At 42.7% G+C, this 23,577-nt stretch overlaps 1 protein-coding gene across 1 annotated transcript; it reads right to left on the bottom strand.

The window, feature by feature from the left end:
- Positions 1-5,035: 5,035 nt before the first annotated feature.
- Positions 5,036-14,497, bottom strand: Tma16 (translation machinery associated 16 homolog). The gene is made up of 7 exons (XM_087901067.1): positions 14,338-14,497; positions 13,143-13,255; positions 11,354-11,391; positions 10,038-10,122; positions 8,957-9,105; positions 6,666-6,708; positions 5,036-5,501 (listed from the first exon to the last, which is right to left on the bottom strand). Exons 1-7 carry the CDS (start codon positions 14,338-14,340, stop codon positions 5,270-5,272), a joined length of 663 nt encoding a protein of 220 aa, XP_087757193.1. The 5' UTR covers positions 14,341-14,497; the 3' UTR covers positions 5,036-5,269.
- Positions 14,498-23,577: the final 9,080 nt, after the last annotated feature.

The raw sequence follows: 23,577 nt of genomic DNA, 5'->3' as shown, positions 1-23,577 counted from the left end.
TTGTGTGTGTGTTTGACGTGTATATTCATGTACATATACAAGAGAAATGTTAGAATATCCAGTCAGGAATCAAAAGCTTAAAAACTCATCTTTCTTAAAACTTGTGGGAGGGACAAGGATTAAGTATGCAGGGAGAATATGATGAACACGATTAAACTGGACCAGACCTCCGGGACAAATAAGGATTCGTAAGACATAAAGAAAAAGACCCAAACATGAAACTTTGTATTAAGTTCCTGAATAGTTTTCATTTTAGAGATTTAAGATGAATATGAACAACAAAGAATGGATGAGTTGATCATGACTTCGGACAAGAAATATTCAGTTTTCCTATTTCTCCTCTAATTCTTTTTGGTAGGTACACAACTAATCCCAGCATTCGGGAGGTTTAAGTTATCCTTTGCTATACAGGGAGTCCAAACAGAAGCCAGCCTAGGCTAGGAGACCTTTTCCCAAAAACAAAACAAGACCAACAACAAGCTTTAAAACTGAACAAATAAAGCCAGTATTGAGACCATCTTCGCACATCTGAGTGGTAACGGGGTTTTCACTTAATAACAACGAAAACGTTTGGCTTTGGTGACCTGACTTAGAGCTCATGGAGAGACCTGCTTTTCAGAATGACATCATCGTGAGGTGTGTTTACCTGCTCTCATGTACAAAATAAAGTGAGCTGAAACCTAAAACTGGATTGCTGAGCTTAGTGTTAAACCAGATTTTTACAAACACAAAGTGAAGCTGGGGTATCAGAAGTGCTATAAACCACAGACATTGAAAATGTTCCTGTCAAGAGTTGACATCTCCATTCGTTATAATTAAATATTCAATTGAAAAGGAATTAAATTAAAAGACATAAAAGTGGAGCTCAGAGTTGGGAGAGATAGATCAGTGCTTAGGACTTCTGCTCTCATAGCCGATCCTGGTGAGTTTCCAGTACCCACACAACAGTTCACAAACACAATATCTGCTCCAGGGTCCAAACACCTTCTTCTGGGCTCTGAAGGTAGCCTCCCCCTGCCCACACGGACAGATACATACATAATTACAAAGAACAAATCTAAAAAATGATGTCTCCCTCCCCAAGCGGATTAACTTTAAATATAAAATAACAAAACCCTACAAAAATAAAGAAAAAAATTGTAACTTTGACTCTCAATAACCCAGAATTAACTGCATGGCAATCTTTCTCAGAATATCCCAGGATCAAAACTCCACCCAGAGCTGCCGCTATAGGTAATGATATTCCACAAGAACCTTGTACTTAAGCTTTTCCTCCGTGGAAAGGACCTTGGGTACCCTTCAGACACTTACTCTTCTGCTGAAATGAGGTCACTGGCACACTGACATTATGAAAATCTCAATGGTCGGGGTGGGAAGTAGCAAGGCCACTTATGCCACCTGTCGGGTATAACTTACCTGGCGTTGCCAATGTTAATATTTTGGGGAACCTAAAGCTTGCCACTGTAATTGCTATAAAGTTGTGTCCTTCCATCAGCTCAATGGTGCTATTTCACACAATGACACAACTGAAAGGAAGTGCTGTCGTTTGGGGCTGCAGCCGCACGTCTCCCACACCTGAAGAAACCCACGTTGAAACCTGAGAAAATGCTCAAAGGAGGAAGTATTTTAACTGTGTGCAATTTTTGAGACTGGGCATTTGTACTTCTTTAGTTTTATCTAATTGTCTTTCATTAACAATTTCCTGTTTGTGAGTAATGTGTGCTTAAGACAAACTAAGGGAACTGTCTGTGAACAACTTTGTATATTAAACAAATGCTCCGAATCTTGGCTGTAGCTCCTCTACTTCCTGCTTGTGTAACGAGACTCCTAGAGTTGGATTGAGAGCATCCCAAACCCTTGAATTCTTAAGATTTCATAATGGTCTGAGTCTTTAAATAGAATTTGAACATACCTATGTCAAATCTATAGTTACTAATCTCGTGTTATTATTAGCAGCTTGGGGGCCCCACTTAGGATGTCACGTTACTGAGAAAACTGGGGAGCCCTTTAGGGGTACTTATCCTTGTCAATAAAATAACTGAGAACAGACACAGAGGGAAGCTCCAAACAATTTTATTAGACTTTAATCAACAACAGGGTGGACAAAATGGAAATCGCAACAGCTACCGGAAGAGAGGACGAGAAATTGCAGGTGCAATCTGAGTAAAGACAGCATGTTTAACAACAGCTGTTAGTCACACCTGGAACAAGCGGTCGCACAGACATGTAGGAAGGCTCCAGAGTAAAGGTGAGAGCCCAAAGGGAAAGGGAAAGCATGCCTAAGGTCAGGGCTGTACTGAGGGAAGACAGAGAAATCACAGCTTTTTCTGAGAGGTGTGAGCCTAACAGAGCTTCACAGCAGCTCAATATTGACTGTACCTGGGCATGGCTTTCTAGAAGAGAAAAGTACATTATCTCATTAAACAGGTAATTATTCCTCCTCTCTTTCGCATTAAAGAGAACTGGCCTTCCTAAGGGGTAGTCCCTTAGCCAGGTGATGGACCAGCACAATCAGACTAACTCTGATGTTTTGGGCAGCTTGGACTATTAGGTCTCCAAACAGGCCTGGAGTAGACAGCATTCTTTTGACCAAGAAGAAATACCAGCCTTCAAAGTAGATAAGAATAAATATACATTAGCCAAAGGAAATAATACATAAACTTCCAAAACCCACTTTGAAAGTGTTTGAGGAGTACCACAGTATGAACAAGCTGGCATCTCACAGCCCACTGCTCAGTTCCCACAGTGCTCGGCTGGGTGGGCACGGCTGGGTGGGCACAGCTCCTCACTCAGCAGCCCGGGGCTGTTTGCACAGACTTCCGGCTGCTAAAGCCCAAGTTTCTAGCTCCATCAAAGAAAAGGCTTCAGGACAAGCCAACACAGCTGGCCTCATTAAAAAGCAAACAAAGGGTGCTTCAGGACAGAGCAGGGCACACCCACCCAACAGTACGGTGTCTGCTTTCCTGGGGTCACCTAAGTGTGTTACAATGAGCGTGTCTACATATGCACACTCGTATTTCTGCAGCTTACTATATATAACGCTTAAGGAGTAGACTAATAGGAAGAGTTCTGTCTTGTGGAATCACACGACAGATTTACCACATGATTCAGGTCTCAGAGAAAACAATACGGACTATGGTCTGCTTGCCTGTAAGATGAAAATGATACTACATCCATTACAGCAAATACAGCAGGGCTTTTTAACACACAGATCCAACAGTTGAACATCCAGCAAAGTAGTGTTAATGCATTTAGAAACGCTGAAAAAGTAATGAAATAATAATGTTAAAGTTAAGAAAAGAACTTAGTGGAACCTGTAAAGCCACCAAGCAGAACTCCTAGTACCACAACTTACAAATGTGCACAGGCCCACAACCTTTTGACTGGTGTTCTGTAACAGGGATCTGCTGCCTGGGAACAGGCATGAAGGAGCCTATGTGTCACTCAGCTGTTATCTGAAAGATGGATTAGTTACTTTTCTGCTCTGTGACAGGAACACAATTAAGGAAAAGTGTATTGTGGCTCCGTTCCAGGACTTCAGTTAGCCACAGCTTAAGGACACGGCTTGTCCCAACGGTGGGAAATTGAACTGGACCCATGTAGCAAGGAGGGCCACCTGTTGGGTTTCCGGCCACTTAGCTCAAAAAAAAAAAAAAAAAATCACACAGAAACTGTTATTAATTAAATCACTGCTTGGCCCATTAGCTCTAGCTTCTTATTGGCTAAACCTTACATATTAATTCAACCAATTTCTATTAATGGGAGTATCGCCACGTGGCTGTGACTTACTGGCTAAAGTTCTGTCTCCGGTGGCTCTATGACTTCTCTCTGACTCTGCCCTTCTTTCCTCCCAGCATACAGCGTAGCTTTCCCCACCTAGTTCTGTTCTTCCCTGCCATAGGCTCAAAGCAGTTCTTTATTCATTAACCAATAAAGCAACATAGAAGGACATCCCATACCAAACCCAGGCAGGTTATAGCCTTCAAATAGCTATGGACAGCCAAGCCCCACCTCATAAATACTCCACAACCGTCAGAACAGCCCCAGAAGGTGCAGGCTGTATGTCCCAAGCATGAGCTTGTGGGGGACAAATAAAATTCAAACCACAACACTCTGATTTTGGCCTCAAGTCTACGGGTATCCCAAAATGCATTTAGTTAAACACCATGGTCATCTAAAGTCTCCATGGCCCTTGAATAGTTCCAACAGTTTTCAAAAGTCCAAATATTCTTCTGAGAACCAATCCAAATTTGAAGTGGTTCTCTGGAAAATCAGAGAACGCGTTACCTCCAATACACAATGGCACTCAGTAAAAATGCCATCCAAGACCAAAGCCCATCAGCACATCCTGTGCTGTGTCTGGCCTTGAGGGCAGCTGGTGGCAGTGGGGTTGGGAACACTGACCCTTCAGACTCTCACACATGGACTACTGAGCCAGACTGATCACTCTGTTCCTGTTTACTGTCTCTACCCACCCTCCCAGCCCCCAGCACTGGGACACTAGAAACCTGCCACACAGCCCTGCTAAGGAAAGAGACTCAGGCCCTCTATAGCACTTTACTGACCAAGCCATCTTCCTAACCCCATTTTTCCAATTTTCCCTTCAGCAAAATTCAGGTTAAATGGCCTTTGAAGGTCAACGCTGTTTCGGATGTAGATTAACATATCCCATTTATGTGCCAGAAAATTGTCTCCCCCGCTCCCCACCAGTATGGTGATGTTCAGAGCTGGCAGGACTTCAGGAGGTAGGGCTGGCTGGCTCATCTCCCTGCCGCACACCCTGTCTCGCTTTCCATCAATGACGCTGTGGCCATGACGTGATGCAGACAGACAAGTGTCTCCACAACCACACTCTGTTACTATTTAGTCTCATCTGAGTTTCCAATCCCAAATATTTAGCTATAATGAAAAGTAGATTAACACAATCTCTGTATTTTAAAAGCAATTTAAAGAAAAAGAAAACTTTTATTCTTAAAAATCATAAACCTATTTTGAAACTGCAAATGACTTATTTGAGAATGAGTTAAGCAGCAAATACATATAAATAATCACTAAAAATTTACTTTGTCTGCACACACACATGCCATGGTGTGCACGTGGAGTTAGATGAAAACCTGCAGCACCTGTCCTTTCAACCCATGGGTTCTGGGACGCAAACTCTGGCCGTCAGGCTTGGCAGCACGGCCCGGCTGAGCCATCTCAGCAGCCCCACGCCCATGATTACACAGCATAACCGATGAGCAGGACGGGAGGGTCTCAAGGGATTTCACTAAGAGCAGGCAGGCACCGGGGTCATTTCTTCATCCGACTCACTTGCTTCACTTGTTGGCTCCAACTTCCCATCTTCAGAGTCTCCAGGGTCCCCAGTTAGATCTAATTCCCCTAAATCTTTGTCTATATTTAAAATGGGTTTCTGTTTGCGCTTCTTAGGAATTGCATCATTAGCACAAAGTTTTCTCATTTTGATGTTAGGCAATTTCTTCAGATCAAAATCCCATTCCCTAGGAAAAGAAAAAAAAAGGTGTAGCACTGAGGGCAGTGACAGCACAGCAGGGGCAGCAGGTTCAGAACTCTGCCTGCAGAGGGAAGACCTCACATCCATAGATTTCACACGCATGTGACACAGCACTAAGCTGGTGGGGTGGGGCACGTGACAGCCCAAGCCCCAGGACTTGCTTACCCCTGCTGCACTGGTGCTGCCTGCACAGAACCCCACACTCTACACTTCACATATGCACACACACAAATCTTAGGCTCTGAGCTTCCCTTCTTCTCCCTACCCTAAAAAGTCTTCTTTATCAGGCTCCAAGGTCTCAGACCCTCAGCAGTTAGAATTACATTACAGCTAGCAAACCTCTAAGTCAGCGAAGGTCGCTTCTCTCGCACTGCAGCCGGTCAGCCTGCAGAGCAGCCCGGGAATGCTAGCACTAAGCTCATCTCCTCTCCCTGGCTTTGGAAGAGGCAGAATACACTGCCTTAGAGACATAGAGCACAGTTTGTTTTCGAGTATGGCCTGGATTTAAATTTATCTAATTTCAATTCTAAAAAAATTATTCCCTAACATGTCCATTTTTTATTTGTTTGTTTGTTTTTTGAGTATGGAGTTTATTTGAGATAAAGGGAATGGGAAGGGAAGAGAGAAGAGAATGGAAGAGAGACAGAGAGAGATAAGAGAAGGAGAGACTAGAAAAGTCCTGCCTACCCCTTCAGAGGAACAGAAGAAAAAAACACTCCCTAACATGCTTTAGTAAAGACCACAATTATTAATTAAAAACATTTTCTAATAAGCAGAATCTGTGCTTGAGAAGCAGAAATCCGTATCTCCAGCTCAGCGGTCTCCATGGCTACCAGGGCAAAACCACAGAGCCACGGACCCGAGGTTCTCAGGGACAAGGCTCTTGCCCTGGCGTCTGTTTTATTCTTCTGTTCTTGCTACTTAGCTTCAAGAAATAAAAATTTGCACTGGGGAGAAGAGAGACATCTCTCCTGTCCTACCGTCCTGGGAAAGAAAGGGAGTCCCCAGCAGCAGCTGCGCACACTCGAGCACAGCTAAGGGGAGGAACGCCTACAGAATGCTCTCCACTTTCGCTTTTATCGACATCTACCCCAGGGGAGTCATGCCTTATGTATTTCACATGAAACTTTGAAGGCTCTCAAAAACTCACCGAAAAGTCTGCAGATTATTAGTGTCTAAAATGTCTGGGATCTCTGAAAAAGAACATAAGTAATAGCTATTAGGCATTTTCTTTCTAAATTGCTTGCTGTGTTTTCACTTGTTCATGGTAACTGATGTTAACAAGAAGAAAACCTTTGTAAATATTTGTGTAAAAGTGACTGTATACGTCATAGATGTGCAGGTGCCTGCAGAGTCCAGAAGGCGTGGGAATCCCTAAAGCTGGAGGTGCAGGCACTTGTGAGCCACTGGAACAGGTAAGGTAGTTAGTACTGCTGAGCTCTCCCTCACCACCCCCCCCCCCCGCCCCAAAAACCACCTTCAAGGCACTGCTACAGTCAAGACAAACACCACACTTGGTAAGAGCAGAGTTCAGTGTCAGGAAGACTGCAGAGCTCTGTACATAGAGTGCATCTGTCGGCACACACTTCTGCGGTAAACCAGCAAACGTCGGTGTTTATAATGTAGTGCTATGGAAGACAAGTTATTAAATACACACCTCATGTCACACTGATAGAATTTACCAGATTTCAAAGATTATTTAACATCTAAAAAATCGCATCATTCAAAACTATGAAAAATTTAAAAAGAATTACAATCATTAGGACCGCAAACAAGTTCAATACAATTTAAGTTATCCTGTAACTCACATGGCAGCTCAGTTAAGAGACTGACTTTGAGTCTCAGACAGGGACTTTTAAGCAGAACTGGAATTGTTAAAAACTGCAACATAAGTGGATTGAGTGTATCTGCACTGTAAGATGGCTCTGAGGAGGAAGGCACTTTTAAATCTGTATGTTTGGGTGTCAAGTTGGTAAAGGGTACAACTGTGGTCCTTAGTTCCAATTGTTCATTACATGAGATCCAGAATCACCTGGACAGGAGAAGGGCCTAGGGATGCCCATGGGCAGGGCAGCCTTGAGCAGGTTCACTGAAGAGTGCCAAGCAGCAGACTAAATGAAGAGGGACACAGCACCAGCATCCATGTGGATCCGGTGTCATACAGCATCACAGCCATATCTTCACCACTACACCAGGCTTAAGCTGTGAGCCAAAATAAGCCTCCCCCTTCCGTTGTTTTTGCCACGGTATTTTGTCTTAGCGACAGGAAAAGACACACACACGACATCTTATATTCACAGGAAGTAAGTGTATGAACATCACACGAGTAGCGGAAGCGCGATGCCGCTCTTGTACGGCATCAGGGACTTTTGAGTTAATCCTCAATTTGTTGAACCAGAGAAATATGTCTTTTTTATTCATATTTTTTGAGACAGGGGCTCTCTATGTAGCTCAAGCTATTCTGGAACTACGTAGACCAGGATGGCCACGAACTCTAAGAGAGCCAGCTGCCTCTGCCTCCAACAGCTGGGATTAAGGGTGTCACCAGACTTGGTTTCTATTTATTTTTTAATTAATTAATTTTACATCCAGGCTGTAGTTTCCCTGCCCTCCTTCCCTCCTCATCACTCCCCCTCCTCTCTATTTTATTTTTATTTTGAGGAAAACTAGGATGTCCACTTTTCCAGTGGGTTCCAGGGATCAAGTGTGAATGTGCCTAATTCCGAAAAATACGTTTTTCTTTTTTTATTTATTGTAGGTTAAGAAACACATTTTAGCAGTGAAAGGGAAGTCTACACACTGCAGAGTTTCTAGTACTTTCCAGATCTTTGGGATCTTATATGTTCCCGCTCTTTACATTAAAACTTGATATTTTAACAAAGACGGCAGCACGACAACTGTCACACTCTGTGAGCGCTGCGAGGGACAGGGCTGCTTCACTGCTGGGGACTCTGCTGCCACTCGCCCCCTTTCCTAGCCAGGCAGATGTAGGCTTTAGCCAAAATCACTATTTTATAAAAATAGTGACAGCATTATCTGTATTGACCTCGGAATGGGCACCAGTTTAAGGTCCTCAGCTCAGTAGGCTGAGCTGGCCGCGGAGCGTCAGTGCTGCCAACTGGTAGTGTGCTGCCCTCACGCTTAGGAATGAGCTGTGTGGACAAGAGGGCAAAGAATGACAATGTCTTGGTGCGGCTTGGAGAGCAGGAGTTGTAACGGTGGGAAAGAGGGACAGCTGTCTGGGGACAGGAGAAGACAAGCAGAGTGTGTGCTAGGAAGAAGCAGCTCTCACAGAGATGACACATCAACTGTCCCAGTTGTCACTGTCACAAGGAAATAAAGCCAGAAGAGACTCAAGATAAAGCAATAGAGTGAACCTCTGGAGTCCATCATAAATCAGATTCTATTTTCAAAAGGCAAAATGAGTCACAGAGTACGCACCAAAGCCATAACCGTCATACTGCTGCCGCTCCCGCGCCATCGTCTGCTTGATGACCGTCTCCCGGGAGTGGTGCCGCCGTCCCTGTCTGTCCTTGATGCTGTTATGCAGCTCAATCTGCTCCAGCTCACTGCTGAATCGACTCAAATACCTGAGAAATATGAAAATGACGAGCTACAAGGTCTATATTAATCCATTGTAGTGTAGTGCCCAGGTGTGCCTGTCCTTTGAATATTGGCATACTCAAATTCCTCAGCCTTTCTGATCACATTCATGAACAATCCAACTGTTTCTTAACTTTAGTGAACAAATCACAGCAGGCTGTCTCCTGAACTGAGGACCCTCACACTGAATCACCGACTGGATTTCTTCTTGAGACCTCAGCATCTCCTCCCATCATAGACATTCGCATCAAGCCTGCTCCATCGTCTGAGCTCCCCACCTCAAGACAGTGTGACATTCTACGTGAGATTTAGAGGCACCCACCCTCTCTTTGTGCATCTCTCCCTATGCCACACCTAAGCTCTCCATTAGGCTACCACTAACCACGCAGAGGATGGCAGTCCTGTGCCTGGACGTCCTACCAGCCTCTTAGAGTCCTCAGCCCCTTCTCAGCTCCGTCCTCATTCTAGGGCTGTGACCTGAAATATATGCACGAGGACCGTCCAAGTTTCCTGCAAAGTCCCCCCAGAGCTCCCTATGTTCTCGCTAGGGTCCGAACTCAGATGGTCACTAATGCTGTTAAAAGCCAGGTGTCCCTATAGCACTGGGTACACTAGCCTTGAGCTTGCTGTGCCAGTCACAGGAAACGCTGGTGGCCCCACCTCTGAGGCCTTCTGGACACCGATCTCTCAGCCTGCAGATGTTTTTCTGCTACCTCACCTCAACCTAACACCAGGGCAGTGCAGACAGTGCTTTCCCAGGACGCCTCCCTAGGAGGCTGAGAAGGGGTCAAGCTGGGACCCTTACTTCAATCTTCCTGTTAAAAAGCCCATCCAGTCATATCCAAATCCACAGCACAGCTATCTCTTGAGAACAGTTGGATTTCTCTTTTCTGACCCTTTGTACACAATATGTATTTACCTTTCAATTAATTCACAAGCATCCTTCTTTGAATATCTTGTTTTATTTGTATCCAGATGACTGTGAAACCACCGAAGTTTGTCACCTATAAATAAGTACCAAACAAATTTAGTACCACAAACTTCATGTAGACATAGGCTTTCCCCACAATCATCCACATTAAAGCATTAATAACCAAAGCAAAACTATCACATTTCTAAATAGAAAGATCTGTGTAGCTGAGTCAATGAAACCAATTTGTCAGAAATGAAACTGCAGCAATTTAAAGAAAGAGACAAGGATGGAAGTGGTGTTTTTCTCCATATTCTTCTTTCCTTTTAAACAATTTGTTTTTATTTCAGTTATGTGCATGCGTGTGTGTATGTGTTTAGGTACATGAGTACAGTCCAGATGCCAGAAGAGGATGTTGGTTTCATGGAGCAAAATTTGTAGGTAGTTGTAAGCCTCCCTGTGTGGATTCTGGGAACTGAACTCTGCAAGGGCAATATGCCTACTCTCCTAAATATCAAGTTATCTCTCTGGCCCGTACATTTCTTGTCTAACATCAGGGAACAGAGGAAAGATAGAGTCATAGAATATGAAATTCTAAGTTCTTATAAAGCAAAACATGTAACTTATTTAAAGTATTTTAAAATTTGATCAATGATAAAAATAGTATTTGCTAAACGGGGAGAGGAAAAAGGAGGACTATGTATGCACCCTTCCAACCATGAACCCGCTGCTCCACAATATGTGAGCTATTGCTGTAGCTTGGGTCTACATCGTTCCCAGAGGTCCGTGTCTTAAACACGTGTTCTCTAGCACCTGGTGCTAACGGGAGATGATGAGACCTCCGAGAGGTGAAGCCTGGCGGGCACTTACATCACCGAGATGCCAGGATGAGGTAAGCAGCTTGTTCTACTAACACACACCCCTCTGCCACTGCCTTCTGCACTGCAATCAGGCCCTAACAACATATTGTGGAAACCCCCACCACCATATGCCAAAGGAAACCTTTTCCTAGAAATCAACTCTCTTAGGGATGAGCTGCAGCAACCTAACACAGCCACACCCTTCATAACCTCGGTTGTTGGAAGAGGGGGTTAAACATGAGCTAGGATGTGGACGTGAACAGGACTGAAGTTTCTGCCAAGCTGAGCTGCATGGAGTACTAGCAATTTATTCTGAAAGTCAAGTGCTTCACTCCAGTTCATTTGTGTTCTTTTAGTTAAGTCAGCTTTTTAAAAAATCAGATAAAATTAATAGCGAAATTGGTTTAGAACAAAATTTTACTCTACTGTATGTAGTTAGAATTTCAAGCATCCAAACCCACTTACCAATAAGGTTGAGACGCAAGGCCCTCTCATTCTTCAATCTTGAACCAAAAGGTGCATATAAATTAGAAAATTTCCAAAGCAGGGGCTTAGAAATCTGTCAAAAACATCGGAAAGAAAAACTTCCCAGAGAACTTTGATATTTTTTATATGTAATAAAAAAGGTCAATTTTAACAACAAAGAAACATGGAATGGAATGATTATCTTAAAAAATATCATAAAGAAAAACTTCCCAGAGAACTTTGATATTTTTTATATGTAATAAAAAAAGTCAATTTTAACAACAAAGAAACATAGAATGGAATGATTATCTTTAAAAAATATCGGGAAGAAAAACTTCCCAGAACTTTGATTTTTTTTTATATGTAATAAAAAAAGTCAATTTTAACAACAAAGAAACATGGAATGGAAAGATTATCTTTTAAATCGCTGGAATAAGATGTCACTAAAATGTTGTTTCAGCATGCTACTGACTACAGAAAGCCTAGAAGACCAGTACTGCTCAGGCCAGCAAAGGTCTGACTGGGCTCTGACCATGCTGGAAGCAGCAGCAGTGTCTAGAGAGCACCTGGAAATACCAAACCCACTCCCACCGCAGATCTTCAAAGCGGGAAAACCTGGGGCAGAAAGCACTGCTCTAATATGAGCATCTCAAGTCAAATTAAGTTTGAGAAATACACATAAGGGTAATGGTAAAAATTACACTGTGTAGATGTAGTAAATCATATTAAAAAGAATATAAAAAATGCTAAGTGATAAACACCTGAAATTTGAAAACTACTATTTTAAGACAGCAACGCCACCATACACCTTTATGTAAAAAAGACACATACCCCGCAAAAAAGAAAATTAGACTATGTCATCACAGTTTCTCCTAGAAAACATCTAACCAAATCATTGTAAAACAGCCCAGCTTTACTAAAAGAGGCTTTAAGTATTAGGTAAGGTATTAAAATGCAATAAAAGTGGACAAGTTTCCTCTAGCCATATCTGGACACCGCTTACACTCACTGGATCAGCAAGGCTAGGCCAAAGTAAAAGAAATGGCTTCTATTTGATCTTAACTTTATGGAATTTTTACAATATCTTTCCCCTCAGTCTCAGACCCTTTCTCCCTGTAACTGTGTAAGCAAATTAAAAAAATTTCCAAAGCAAGGGTCTTTAAATCTGTTAAAAAGATTAAAAATACCTTGATGCTCTTTAGCACATTTTTTCTTTTAGTATCCATGGCAGATTTCTCTCCAAACCTTCCCCAACTCTGAGATGGCAGGCCAGCTACCACGCTGACTAGGGCCTCGGCTACGTTCTCTCTCCCATCTATAGCACTCATTCGGTGATCTAGTCTTCTAGTCCCAAACACTGACTGCTCCTTAACCTGTGACCCTCTAGCCAGCCTCTCAACACCAGACCCACACTGCCACTGTTTCCTGTGTTATGTCGAACCCACAGCACGACAGAAATGCCTTCAACAGCAGCGTCCTCCCTCTGCTTCTCAACTCTGCTCAAATGTTAAGTAAGCTCTTGGGGACTCTTCCATGACTCCTATGAAATAGAAAATATAACCTCTCCCTCTTTATCCTTCAACCCATGTTAATTCTTCACTATCCTCACCATGAACTGCTACTGAAACTTATGTTTTAGGTCTGCTCTGTAAGACCAGAGGCTTCATTACCGTTACCTCAGAACAAGAACACAAGAAAAGCAGGGGTGGAAACTGAGGAACATGCCTGACATGTAGATGCATGGAGGAGTTTTCCCTACTGCACAACACTAACAGGACTGGACACTTACCTTTCTTTCCTGTCTTGCTTGTGAGACTCTCTTGTAATCTGCGCTGCTTTCCTACTGTATGGATGGATGACTTTTTTTTCTCGACCTACAATTTTTCCTTTCAGTCCTTTAGGCTAAAAGATAGGACGCATGTAATCAGACACGTTATGTGAGTCCAGTCACAAAATGATCTTCAGGAAATACAACGAACCAGAGACATCATACAAGGATTCAGGAGCTAAACCAAACATCTCTGAGATTCAGACAGTCTTCATTCCCCATGGTCATCACAGAAGTGATCTATTCAGAAATTTCCAACGCAATCAGTCCACACAATGACTCACTTTTAATGGTAAGGATTTTGTACATATCAACTCCAAGAGTTGGGCAGGGTTTGGAGAGCAATCTCCTATAAATACTAAAAGAAAATATATAGCAAAGAACATCAAGGTGTGTATAATGTTTTTAAGAGTTTCCAAGTTATGAAAGAACTCACTTCCATTTCCGTCACTCCCTGATCGCACTGGGATAACTACATACACGTTTTCTTTAAAAGCCTTAGAATTTCCAGTGTAAGAGGAGCATGAAATTATGTAAAGGCTTTACAGCTTTCAAAGATTTTAATTAAAGAACCAAAACCACCAAGATTTAATGCAAAGAACAAAATCTCCTGAGCTTATATTCTGATTCAACTGAATCGACACAGTATCAATTATAAGCATAACATTCGAATTCTGTGAATGAGCCTCTTATAAGTATACACATAAAAACTTTATGAACACTGTTAAGTAACTACTTTGTTTAAAAATACTGACAAAACAACATCGTTGCCCAGGAGGAATGGGGCAAGAGCAGAAGTAGGACTGCGGTCAGAACGGGCCACCGAAGGGCTGTGGACCGATACACCCCGTGGAGGGCTGTGCCCAGGACAGAATATGAATCTGCCCAAGAGCAGAGGTGGGTGGACCCAGAAATGTGGTATTAGTGAAGATAAAAAGGTAGAGGGCGTCCTCTTGGGGAAGGAGACACGGGAAAGCGGACCACGCGCCAAGGCGAGGTAGGAAACCTCGGGAACACACCGATCCCGGGGCAGACACCCACGGCCAGCACCGCCTAGGCAGCCGCTTCGCGTCCCGGTCTCTCCCTGGTCCGAGTTTACAATTCCCGTCCACCCGACCAGAGCCTCCCGCGACAACCCCGCGCCCGCGCCGCCCACCATGGCGATGTCCTGGCCACCGAGGCCCCGCGGCGTCCGGATACAAGCACCTCCAACTTTAGCACCGTGGAAACACACGTGGGTCCGGGAGAAGCGGCTAGGAACGGACCGGAAGGGGAGGGGCCAGTGCGTTCTCTAAAATGTCCCCGGGGAGGGGCCAGTGCGTTCTCTAAAATGTCCCCGGAAATGCAGACTTGGGTTTTTTTCCGTCCGCCGTGGACTTACAGCCCGTTACGCTGGCCCAGAGATGGCAGTCGTGCCCGAGGATGCTCATATTTCTGTCTTCTCGTGTTTTTGTCTGGAACGCCGTGCTGAGCATCTGCCGGGAGGCCGCTCTCCAGGGGCGAGCGCCTTGTCCGGAGGTAACATCACGGGACCTGGATGCCCCCTAGAGGTATTAATGATGCCTTGCACCGTGTCCCAGAGTTGTGGAAGATCAGCTTTCGGTTTTTTTTTCTTGGATTTTCTCTATCATTTTCTTTCCATACATAATGCTGTCTTTCCAACCTAGTTGTTCTGTTTACGTACAGCACGTTAAAATTCCACAGATAATCTTGCTCAGTAACTACTGATCGAATGCTTAGTACGTGCCTCACATAGACAATATTCCCTCTTTTTGCATAATTCCTTTCCTCGGTGGGACATAAAAAAAAGTCAAATAGTATTAAACAGTAATAAAAATTTCAAATAGTATTAGAATATCAACTATACCATGAATCAACTGGATTTAACTTACACAGAGAGAGGAAAAGGAAGAGAGGGGAGAAGAAGAAGAGAGGACGGGAGGAGAGGGAAAGGAAGTGGGCGAGGGTGACAATTAACGGGTTCCTTGTATTCTATAAGACCATTCTGGAATAAAAGTAGAAACCAATAGCAGAGGAAACTAGAGAAATCACACAAATATTTGAATACTTAATACACTTCCGACTGTGCAGTGGGTCACTGAAGAAATTAAGGAGAAAATTAAATTCCTAGAAACAAATGAGGACGATAGGCACTCTGGGAAACAGCTAAGGCATCGTAAGAGGAAGGTAAGTATCCACAATAAAACAAAATTGGAGTTTTCTAATAACCTAATAGTTCACCTTAAGATTCTAGAAAAATAAGAAGTCACTCCCAAACACAGTAGTGGGCAGGAAAAAAAAAAACCATAAAGATTAAAGCAGGACTTAATAAAACAGAGACCAACAAGTCTTCAATATATAGAACTAGCCAAAAAGTTGTTTTCTTTAAAGGGTAACAAAATTGACAAACCTCTAACCAAATTGGTAAAAAGAATGGGAAAGAAATCCCAATTAATAGAAGTAAAAGTGAAGGGAGAGTTGTAACAGCAGACTCCAATGAAATCTATGGGGTCATTAAGGAATACTTTGAAATTTATATTCTGAAGAGCTAATAATGTGTCTGACACACTAGAGTTAAACTCTGAAGATATAAATATATTAAACATGTTTATTACAAGCAATGATATTGACAAGGAAATTAAAAGTATCCCCAAAAGAAAGACCCAGGATCAGAGGGACTCATGACTGAATTCTACCAAACTTTTAAAAAAGTCCTAATATCAAAACTTCTGATATTTTTTTCTCAAAATAGAAAATGAAGGAGTACCAAATTCATTTTATGAAGCCAGTATTATCCTGAATAAAACTGGATAAAGACACAACAATTATAGACTCATTTCCTTGATGAGTAGAGCTACAAAAATTGTGAACAAAATAATTGCAAACTAAACTAATTCAAAATATACTACATAATTCAAGTGTGTTCAAAATACTCAATATAATTAAAATGCATTAAGATTATTGTACATCATGACTAAGTGATGAGCTTCATTCTTGTGATGCAAGGTTGGTTCAATGTACACATATTAGTGAATATAACACAATTACACTATACAAATACACCTAAAGAAATCATGTGGCCACAAAAAAATGTAGTTATCAAAGATCAACATGCCTTTATGATAGACGTCCTGGAGAAATTAGAAACAGGTACAACATATCTCAAAATCATAAAGGATATGTACAACAAAGATATAAGCAACATTTTGCTGTGGGGGAATTTAAGCATTTCTCTTAAAATCTGTACCAAGGATGCCATTGTTGGCACTCTTTTTCAGTACAGCACTTGAAAGTCTTAACTAGAGCAATAAAAAAAAGAAGAAGATATGAAAGTATAAAAAGTAAAGAAAGAAGTCAAATTATTCCTTTTATAAACTATATTATCCATATCTAAAAGACCATATAATCTCTAACAGAAAGCTATTCGATCTAGTGGACAGTTTCAGTATACTTGCAGGATACAAAGCTGACTTTCAAAACAATCAGCGCCTTTCATATCTATCAATAATGAACTCACTGGCAAAGGAATTAGGAAAATATCCCTTTCATAATAACTCCCTAAAATGTAAAACACTTAGGAATTGTAGGGCCCAGCCATGACAAGCTTAATAGAGGCCTGAGTCTCTGTAGTTTTCCCCCAGGCAATACCTGGTTGCAGGAAGGACCACAAATGGAGACTATCCAGGCACCACCCAGGAACAGACCATCCAAAGGAAATTTCTAAAGTTCCAACCCTTGTAGATAGGATCCCCTGCGAGCACACTCACCAGGACACCCCTAGACAAATATCAGCCAATCAGGGGTCCTGAACCTTAGAAACTCCTCACGCCCCCTTTACTACTATAAAAACCCAACTCTAACTGAGCTCAGAGTTCTCCAATCACTCCAAACTTGGACATGGAGAGTCTGAGTTTGCAAACCTGTGTAGAATAAAGGTTCTTTGCTTTCATATATGGGATTCAGTCTCCTTGTTGGTTTTAGGGGACTTCACAGATCTGGACATAACAAGAATAACATTAACCAAGGAAATGAGAGAACTCTACAGTGAGAATTTCTGGACACTGACGAAAGAAACCATAGAAGATACAGACATAGAAAGGGTCTCCATATTCCTACACTGACAGAAACAACAGACTACCAATAACCAAAGCAACACTACAGGAAAAGAACACAATACATAACCTCAGATTACACTATAATGCTATTGTGACAGAGAGAACATGGTACGGGCACAAAACAAACACATAGACCAGTGAAACAGAACAGAAGACCAGAATTTATCCCACACAGATGTTAGCATATAGGGAAGTGGATAGAAAGCTAGCTATTCGACAATGGCAGTGACACCAATGTACTTACACCTTTAGGGAAATGGCAGCAGGCCCATATTTGTCACCTTGTGATGCAATATGAAAATCAATTCAAAGTGGGCCAATGACTGTAATTTAAAATCTGAAACGCTGAAACCACTGAAGGAGAACAGAACAGATAAACTTCATAATGTAGGTTAGGCAACACATTTCTCATCGGGACTTCAACAGTACAGGTGCCACTAATTTAGTAAATTGGGCTACATGACATTTAAGTTTCTACACGGTAAAGGAAGCCAAACTGAACAAACGGCCGGCAGGATGGGAGAAAAATCTGCCATCTATGCTTCAAACCGGGATGCTAATATCTAGAATTTATAAAGAATAGCAAAAATAAATTGCAAAAAGATCAAACTGCCAATTAGCAAATATGTCAACAGACTGCTTTCAAAAGAGAAATAAGTGTTTTTTAAAAAGTTTTCAATACTCTCAGTAATGACTTCAGTGGAAACGGTTCTTCAATCATCTTTGTTTAGTTTATTTTCCTTTGTGGATAGACCAATTTCCCTGTAGAATCACTTCTTAATTTCTGTTGTTTCCTGGGTTTTGGCATTCCCCTTTTCATTTTCTCTATTCTGTGACCCCCTTTAAATATCCAGGTAGGACTTGTATTAGCTGTGTATGGAACATCTTGCCTTCTCTTTCTTCTAGCCTTTCTCTTTATTTTCCATCTCCTTATTCAGTTTTTCCTATAAAATTAGACCTTTTTCCTTTATTCCTTTGTTTTCTAATCACCTAGTTGTGTAATGCATCTGTTGTCATCTTCATTTCCATTATCTTCATGTGTGTGTGGTGGGGGAGGAGCACAAGAAGTCCAGAGAAAATCTCTGATGTGGTTCCTCATGTGCTGGAGCCCCCGAAGCACTCACAGCCGTCAGGGAAGCCAACTGTAGAGAGGTAAGAAGGAAAACTTGGTACAGCTGGACTTGAACAGTCAGACTGGATCAAAACTTCTAAAGAGTTTAATTCCATGGTTTAATTTTCTTACACAATCCCTTGCAAAATAGCCACTCTGCCAAAGTACCCAAGAACTTTATCCTAAGGGTGAGCACTATTGATTGGCAAACAGTGCTCAGAGCTAGGGTATAAAGGAAGAATTTGTAATAAGCACAAGGAAGGGAGGATTTTATTGGTGGAGAAGGCAAAGTACAAGTTTTTTTTTTCACTGAAAGACAAAGACCAGGCTTAGGGCCTAAAGAATTCACAGGATCTGGGGAAAATTCAGGTGGATGTTGACTCCTACTAGAATAGAAAAGGATCACCAGGCTGTTTGACCACTTCGAGTCCAGTATTCCAGTGACCAGATGCCATTCTTCCTTCCATTGAAGAAAGAGACTCGTGAGTTAAGCAGTTCTGGTTTCTCCATGCTTACTCTAGGCTGTGCTCCCTACAGCCAGTAACTTTCCTTTGGAAAGGGGGTTCTTTCTGACCTAGAAGTTGCTAAAGTAACAGTTTGGGTTGGTTTTTCAGTGAGCCTCAGAAATCTGCCCACTTCTACTTTTCCTATGCTGGGATTACATAAATGTTGCTATGCCCAAATCCAAAAGCCAACAAGGAGAATGAGTCCCATGTGTAAAAGCAAAGAGCCTTTAGTTTATACAAGTTTACAAACTTGGTCTCTCCGCACATCCAAAGTATTGGGATAATCAGAGAGCTCCAAGCTAAGTTAGAGTTGGGTTTTTATAGTAGTAAAGGTGGGGATGAGGGGTCTCTGAGGTTCAGGGCCCCTGATTGACTGATATTTGTCTAGGGGTGTCCTGGTGAGTGTGTGCTGGTTGTGATCCTATCTATAGTGATTGGAACGTTAGGCATTTTCTTTGGATGGTCTGTTCTTGGGTGGTGCTCAGGTAATCTCAGTTTACCATCCTTCCTGCAACCAGGAATTGCTTCTGGATAAACTACTGAGACTCGGGCCTCTATTAAACTTATCGATGGCTGGGTTCTACACTGGCAGGTGATAACGGTTGAAGTAAAGAACTTCCTTTGGGTGATCTGTTCATATTTAGCGTATCATGGCTGTCTCCTACAGATGTCTACATTTCTGTCAGTTCTGCTAATCAAATTCAGGTTCCCAGGCTTGTGTGGCAATCACTGTGTCAATCAAAGTGTTCTTCTAGTGTGGGACATGGGCCAAGAGTGGAACTGTGTGAGATTTCTAAATGCTTGTGAGAAAAGTCCACGAAAACAAGACAAATGTCTTGTTGTCTCAGTTTCTTCAAAACACGGACTTGTTCTTGGAATGCTAGGTGCAGCAAACAGGCAGATAGGAGCGAGCTTACTTCAGATCATCCATCACTGTTAAACTGAATCAAATCCCTGGTTATTGGGAATCCGCCGCTGCTGATGTGATAACCCAATCAAACCGAATTAATAAATCCAGGGTTGCTCTGAGCAAGGCATTCCTGGGTGGCCCAGGGAAGTTGAGAAGACCATGAAGGGAACCCGTGAAGTGGGGCTTTTAAATGATCTCAGGGGTGGAGCCACAGATGGCGGGCTTTCTCAGGGGCAGAACCGCCGATGGGGGACTTATGGTGGAGTTTCCACCCGAACATTGCAGAGTCTTTGGCTATCTGGATGCCTGGGGCTGGAGAGAAGCTGCCACCTGCAGTCACAGCTGGACATTGTTATCTGTTTACATGCCTCTATGGAAAAGAAAGTTTTGTAGCTTGCCTATCACGTGTGGTGTTCTCTTGTATTGTCCACTTTACCCACGTGACTCCTCTTAACCATCATAATCTAGGTTGTCTGATGCTCTGAAAAGAGCTGGCTATTGCACGGGACTTTACTCTGCAACGTTTGCTGGCTCCATTCTCCCCGGTCCCACCGCCTCTAGAGCAGAACACCCTAGCCCTCATTTATTTCTTTCCTAAAACTTAATCTTTTCCATTCATATTTTAAACGTAATTTTATTCTCCTTTGCTAGATGTAGTGGTTTGAATGAAAATGGCCCTGTAAACTCACCGGAAGTAGCTCTAGTAGGAGGTGTGCCTTGATGGTGGAGGTGTGGCCTGGTTGGAGGAGTTGTGTCTCTGAGGGTGGGCTCTGAGGTTTCAGATGCTCAGGCCAGGCCACTCTCTCTTTCTTCCTGCTGCCTGCCGGTCCTGAAGAAGCAAAACTTTCTGCTACCTCTCCAGCACCATGAGGGTCTGTGTCGTCATGCATCCTGCCGAGACAATAATGGACTAAGCCCTAATAACACGCTTCCCTTTATAAGAGCTGCTGATAATAATGGGGCCTCTTCACAGCAGCAGGGGCTCTAAGACACTAAGTTGGCGATATGTACCTTTACTCTTTCGGGTATCCATGACTATAGATAAATGGTTATTGATACAGACAGATTGGTGGATCATTAGATGTGTCTATTAGGCATGGGACACACACTTTTCCTCTTTGAAGACTTTCTGGTGCCACAGGTGCACTGCTCTGTGCCGTATTTTCTTTGGCCCTGTTACATTAAACTAATCTTGTTGATGGAGTCAGCTACCATGTCTTTGCCTTTGTATTACAAAAAGTTCCCCTTTACCACACCTGCATCCTTCCTAGGAATCTGAAAATAGGAGAGAGCGCCTGAGAAAGCGCGCCCTCTGCTGGTAGAGAGTTGCATGCGGTCGCTTGCTTGAGAACACTTCCCTTTGGTCCTGTTCCCATGCCTTGCGCATTAGCCGGACCCTGAGATTCATGGGTACTGCCTCACAATGTGGGGTCTAGCTTCTCCAGACCCTCGAAGCTGCCACCTCCCACCCCACAAAGCCTTCACCTGCCTAACTTCCTTCTCACGGCTCAGTCTTTCCGGAAGCATTTTGAAATGACAACTGTACTCTCAACAGCTTAGCCCTTCAATAATTTTTTTCAGGATTGATTTTGGCAATGTCTGGTCTACTCTGTCATTTAATTTAGTTGTAGAAGTTCGGATATTTTTTATAAACCTGACCCTACATGTGATATAAAATAGTAATTTTTCTTTTGACTTGTTTATGACCTGTGCTTTCTGGAGAGAAATGATAAGGTGTCTTTTAATATGGAATTAGCTGCTACATTTTACCCTGTGTATTGGTCTTGTGCTTACTTCTGTTCAAAATGAGAAACTTAATTCAAAGGCATGTCAATACCCAAACCCCAAACTTAAAAATCTAAATAATTTAAATATAGCACAAGGAAGTAATTTGCTAGTCATTTAGAATTGACTTATTTACATATCCCATGGAAGGAACCCAATATCTGGTAACAATGGGTACCACAGGGAAGAAAATGCTGAGATATGAACGGCTACAGCCACTTTTGAGCTTTTCTCGTGCTTCTCACTGTGCTGCTGGGAGTCATCCCATAGATTCATAGCTCCGAACGGCCTCTCTGATGTTCCCAGCTCCACACTAGTTCACTTGAATTAGGGAGGGAGGCATCATGCTTGTTCTGAGTGGTTGTTTCCTGCCTAACACAAGCCGATCTGCAGAACTTCTCCCAATAAGCTGTGTCATAGCGCCACCTTATGGTCATAAAGTAAATTTCCAGAACTAACTATACAAACAGTTTTAACAGAATCAAAACATTTTGCTGCTGTTTTTATTATTCAGATCTATATGCTCCTAAGTGGAAAATCCATAGATTTGTTAAGCACAAAACACTGATGGCTAAATTGCACTTACAGTAAAATGAGGGATGAAGATATGTAGATGCTCATTCATGACCCCAAAGCTATCTGGAGGCAATTGCGACAAAACTATTTTTTTTGTGCAAAAATTAGTCCAAAGGATTTGGGCTGAGGAAGGAGCGCTCAGAAATGATCTTTCTATTTTCCTGCAATGTCTGAGTTTTGAGACAACTTATTTTCTAAGTTCTTTCCCATGGAAGAATAGATGGAGAACAGTTGAATTTGCTCATCAAGGTGAACAAACATTGCGGGTTAAAGACAGACTGAGGCAATTGGCGATGTGTGAGCAGGAGGGGGAGGGGGTTCTTAGTCACTGTCCTATGTCTGCGAAGGGACACCATGACCAAGATGACTTTTATTTAAAATGTCTTTAATTTGGGGTTGAGCCCATTTTCATCATGGTGGCGAGTGTGGCGGCAGGCAGGCAGGCAGGCAGGCAGGCAGGCAGGCAGGCAGGCAGGGTATTGGAGAAGTAGTTGAGGGCTTTCCACCCTGATCCATAGGCAGCAGGAATAAAGGAATGGGCACAGGCCCGATATGGGCTTCTGTAACCTCAAAGTCCACTACCAGTACCTCAATTCCTCCAGTACCAACCCCTCCCCATCTTTTCCAAATATCTCATCAGCTGGGATGTAAGCACGTAAATACATGTAAATACATGCTATCCCTTCAGCTTCTGGGAATCCCATTCCCTCTTCTGGCCTCCACGGGAACTTAAACACATGGATATATGTGTGTGAGTGTGGGTGGGGATTCACCCACACACATAAATAAACAGTAAGTCTTAAGAGAACAAAACGGCTAACGGCAGAGTGTACCTACAATCACAGCTCCTACAGTGAGATGGGTGTCTGAGGCAGGAACATTCCCAGAAACTCACAGGCCAACAAATCTGGTATACACTGCCGTGATAAACAAAGGTTTCCGGACTCAAACGAGGTAGCAGGTCAGGACTAACTTGAGGTTGCCTTTTAACCTCCATCCATGGAGTGTGGTGCTCTCGGGCACATTCACATACACGTGTTATGCAAATATACCCCCCCTCAGTCTATCTCTCTAAATCTCAATCTGTGTGTGTGTGTGTGCTTGTGTGTGTGTACACACACAAAAATGGTGAAAAGAAAGCTTTGACACACAGGAATCTCTAATAACAACCTTAAAAAATTTGTAAAACAAGACAAAGACTCCCGTTGATCATCCGACATGCACAATTCCGAAAGCCCATTTTCCCTGCATCCATCTTCCCCAATCATCTCTCCTGACATGAGGAGAACAATTTTCCCAAACACGACTATGATTGAGATGCTCTGAGGAGAAAAATCTTTTCATTGTACGCTGCCCTCAAGCCAAACTCAAGAGAACAACACAAAACATCAAA

Source organism: Myodes glareolus, chromosome 23 (assembly GCF_982192425.1).
Source record: "Myodes glareolus chromosome 23, mMyoGla1.1, whole genome shotgun sequence".
Classification (NCBI taxonomy): Eukaryota; Metazoa; Chordata; class Mammalia; order Rodentia; family Cricetidae; genus Myodes; species Myodes glareolus.
Note: the sequence above shows the minus strand (reverse complement) of the source record. Positions and strands in the feature narration are given on the sequence as shown.

Coding starts and splice junctions, on each gene's coding strand:
- Tma16 (XM_087901067.1), bottom strand. Junction 10,123..11,353: donor CTTGCGTCTCAACCTTATTG/GTAAGTGGGTTT, acceptor ACTTATTTATAG/GTGACAAACTTCGGTGGTTT. Junction 6,709..8,956: donor GTATGACGGTTATGGCTTTG/GTGCGTACTCTG, acceptor GTTCTTTTTCAG/AGATCCCAGACATTTTAGAC.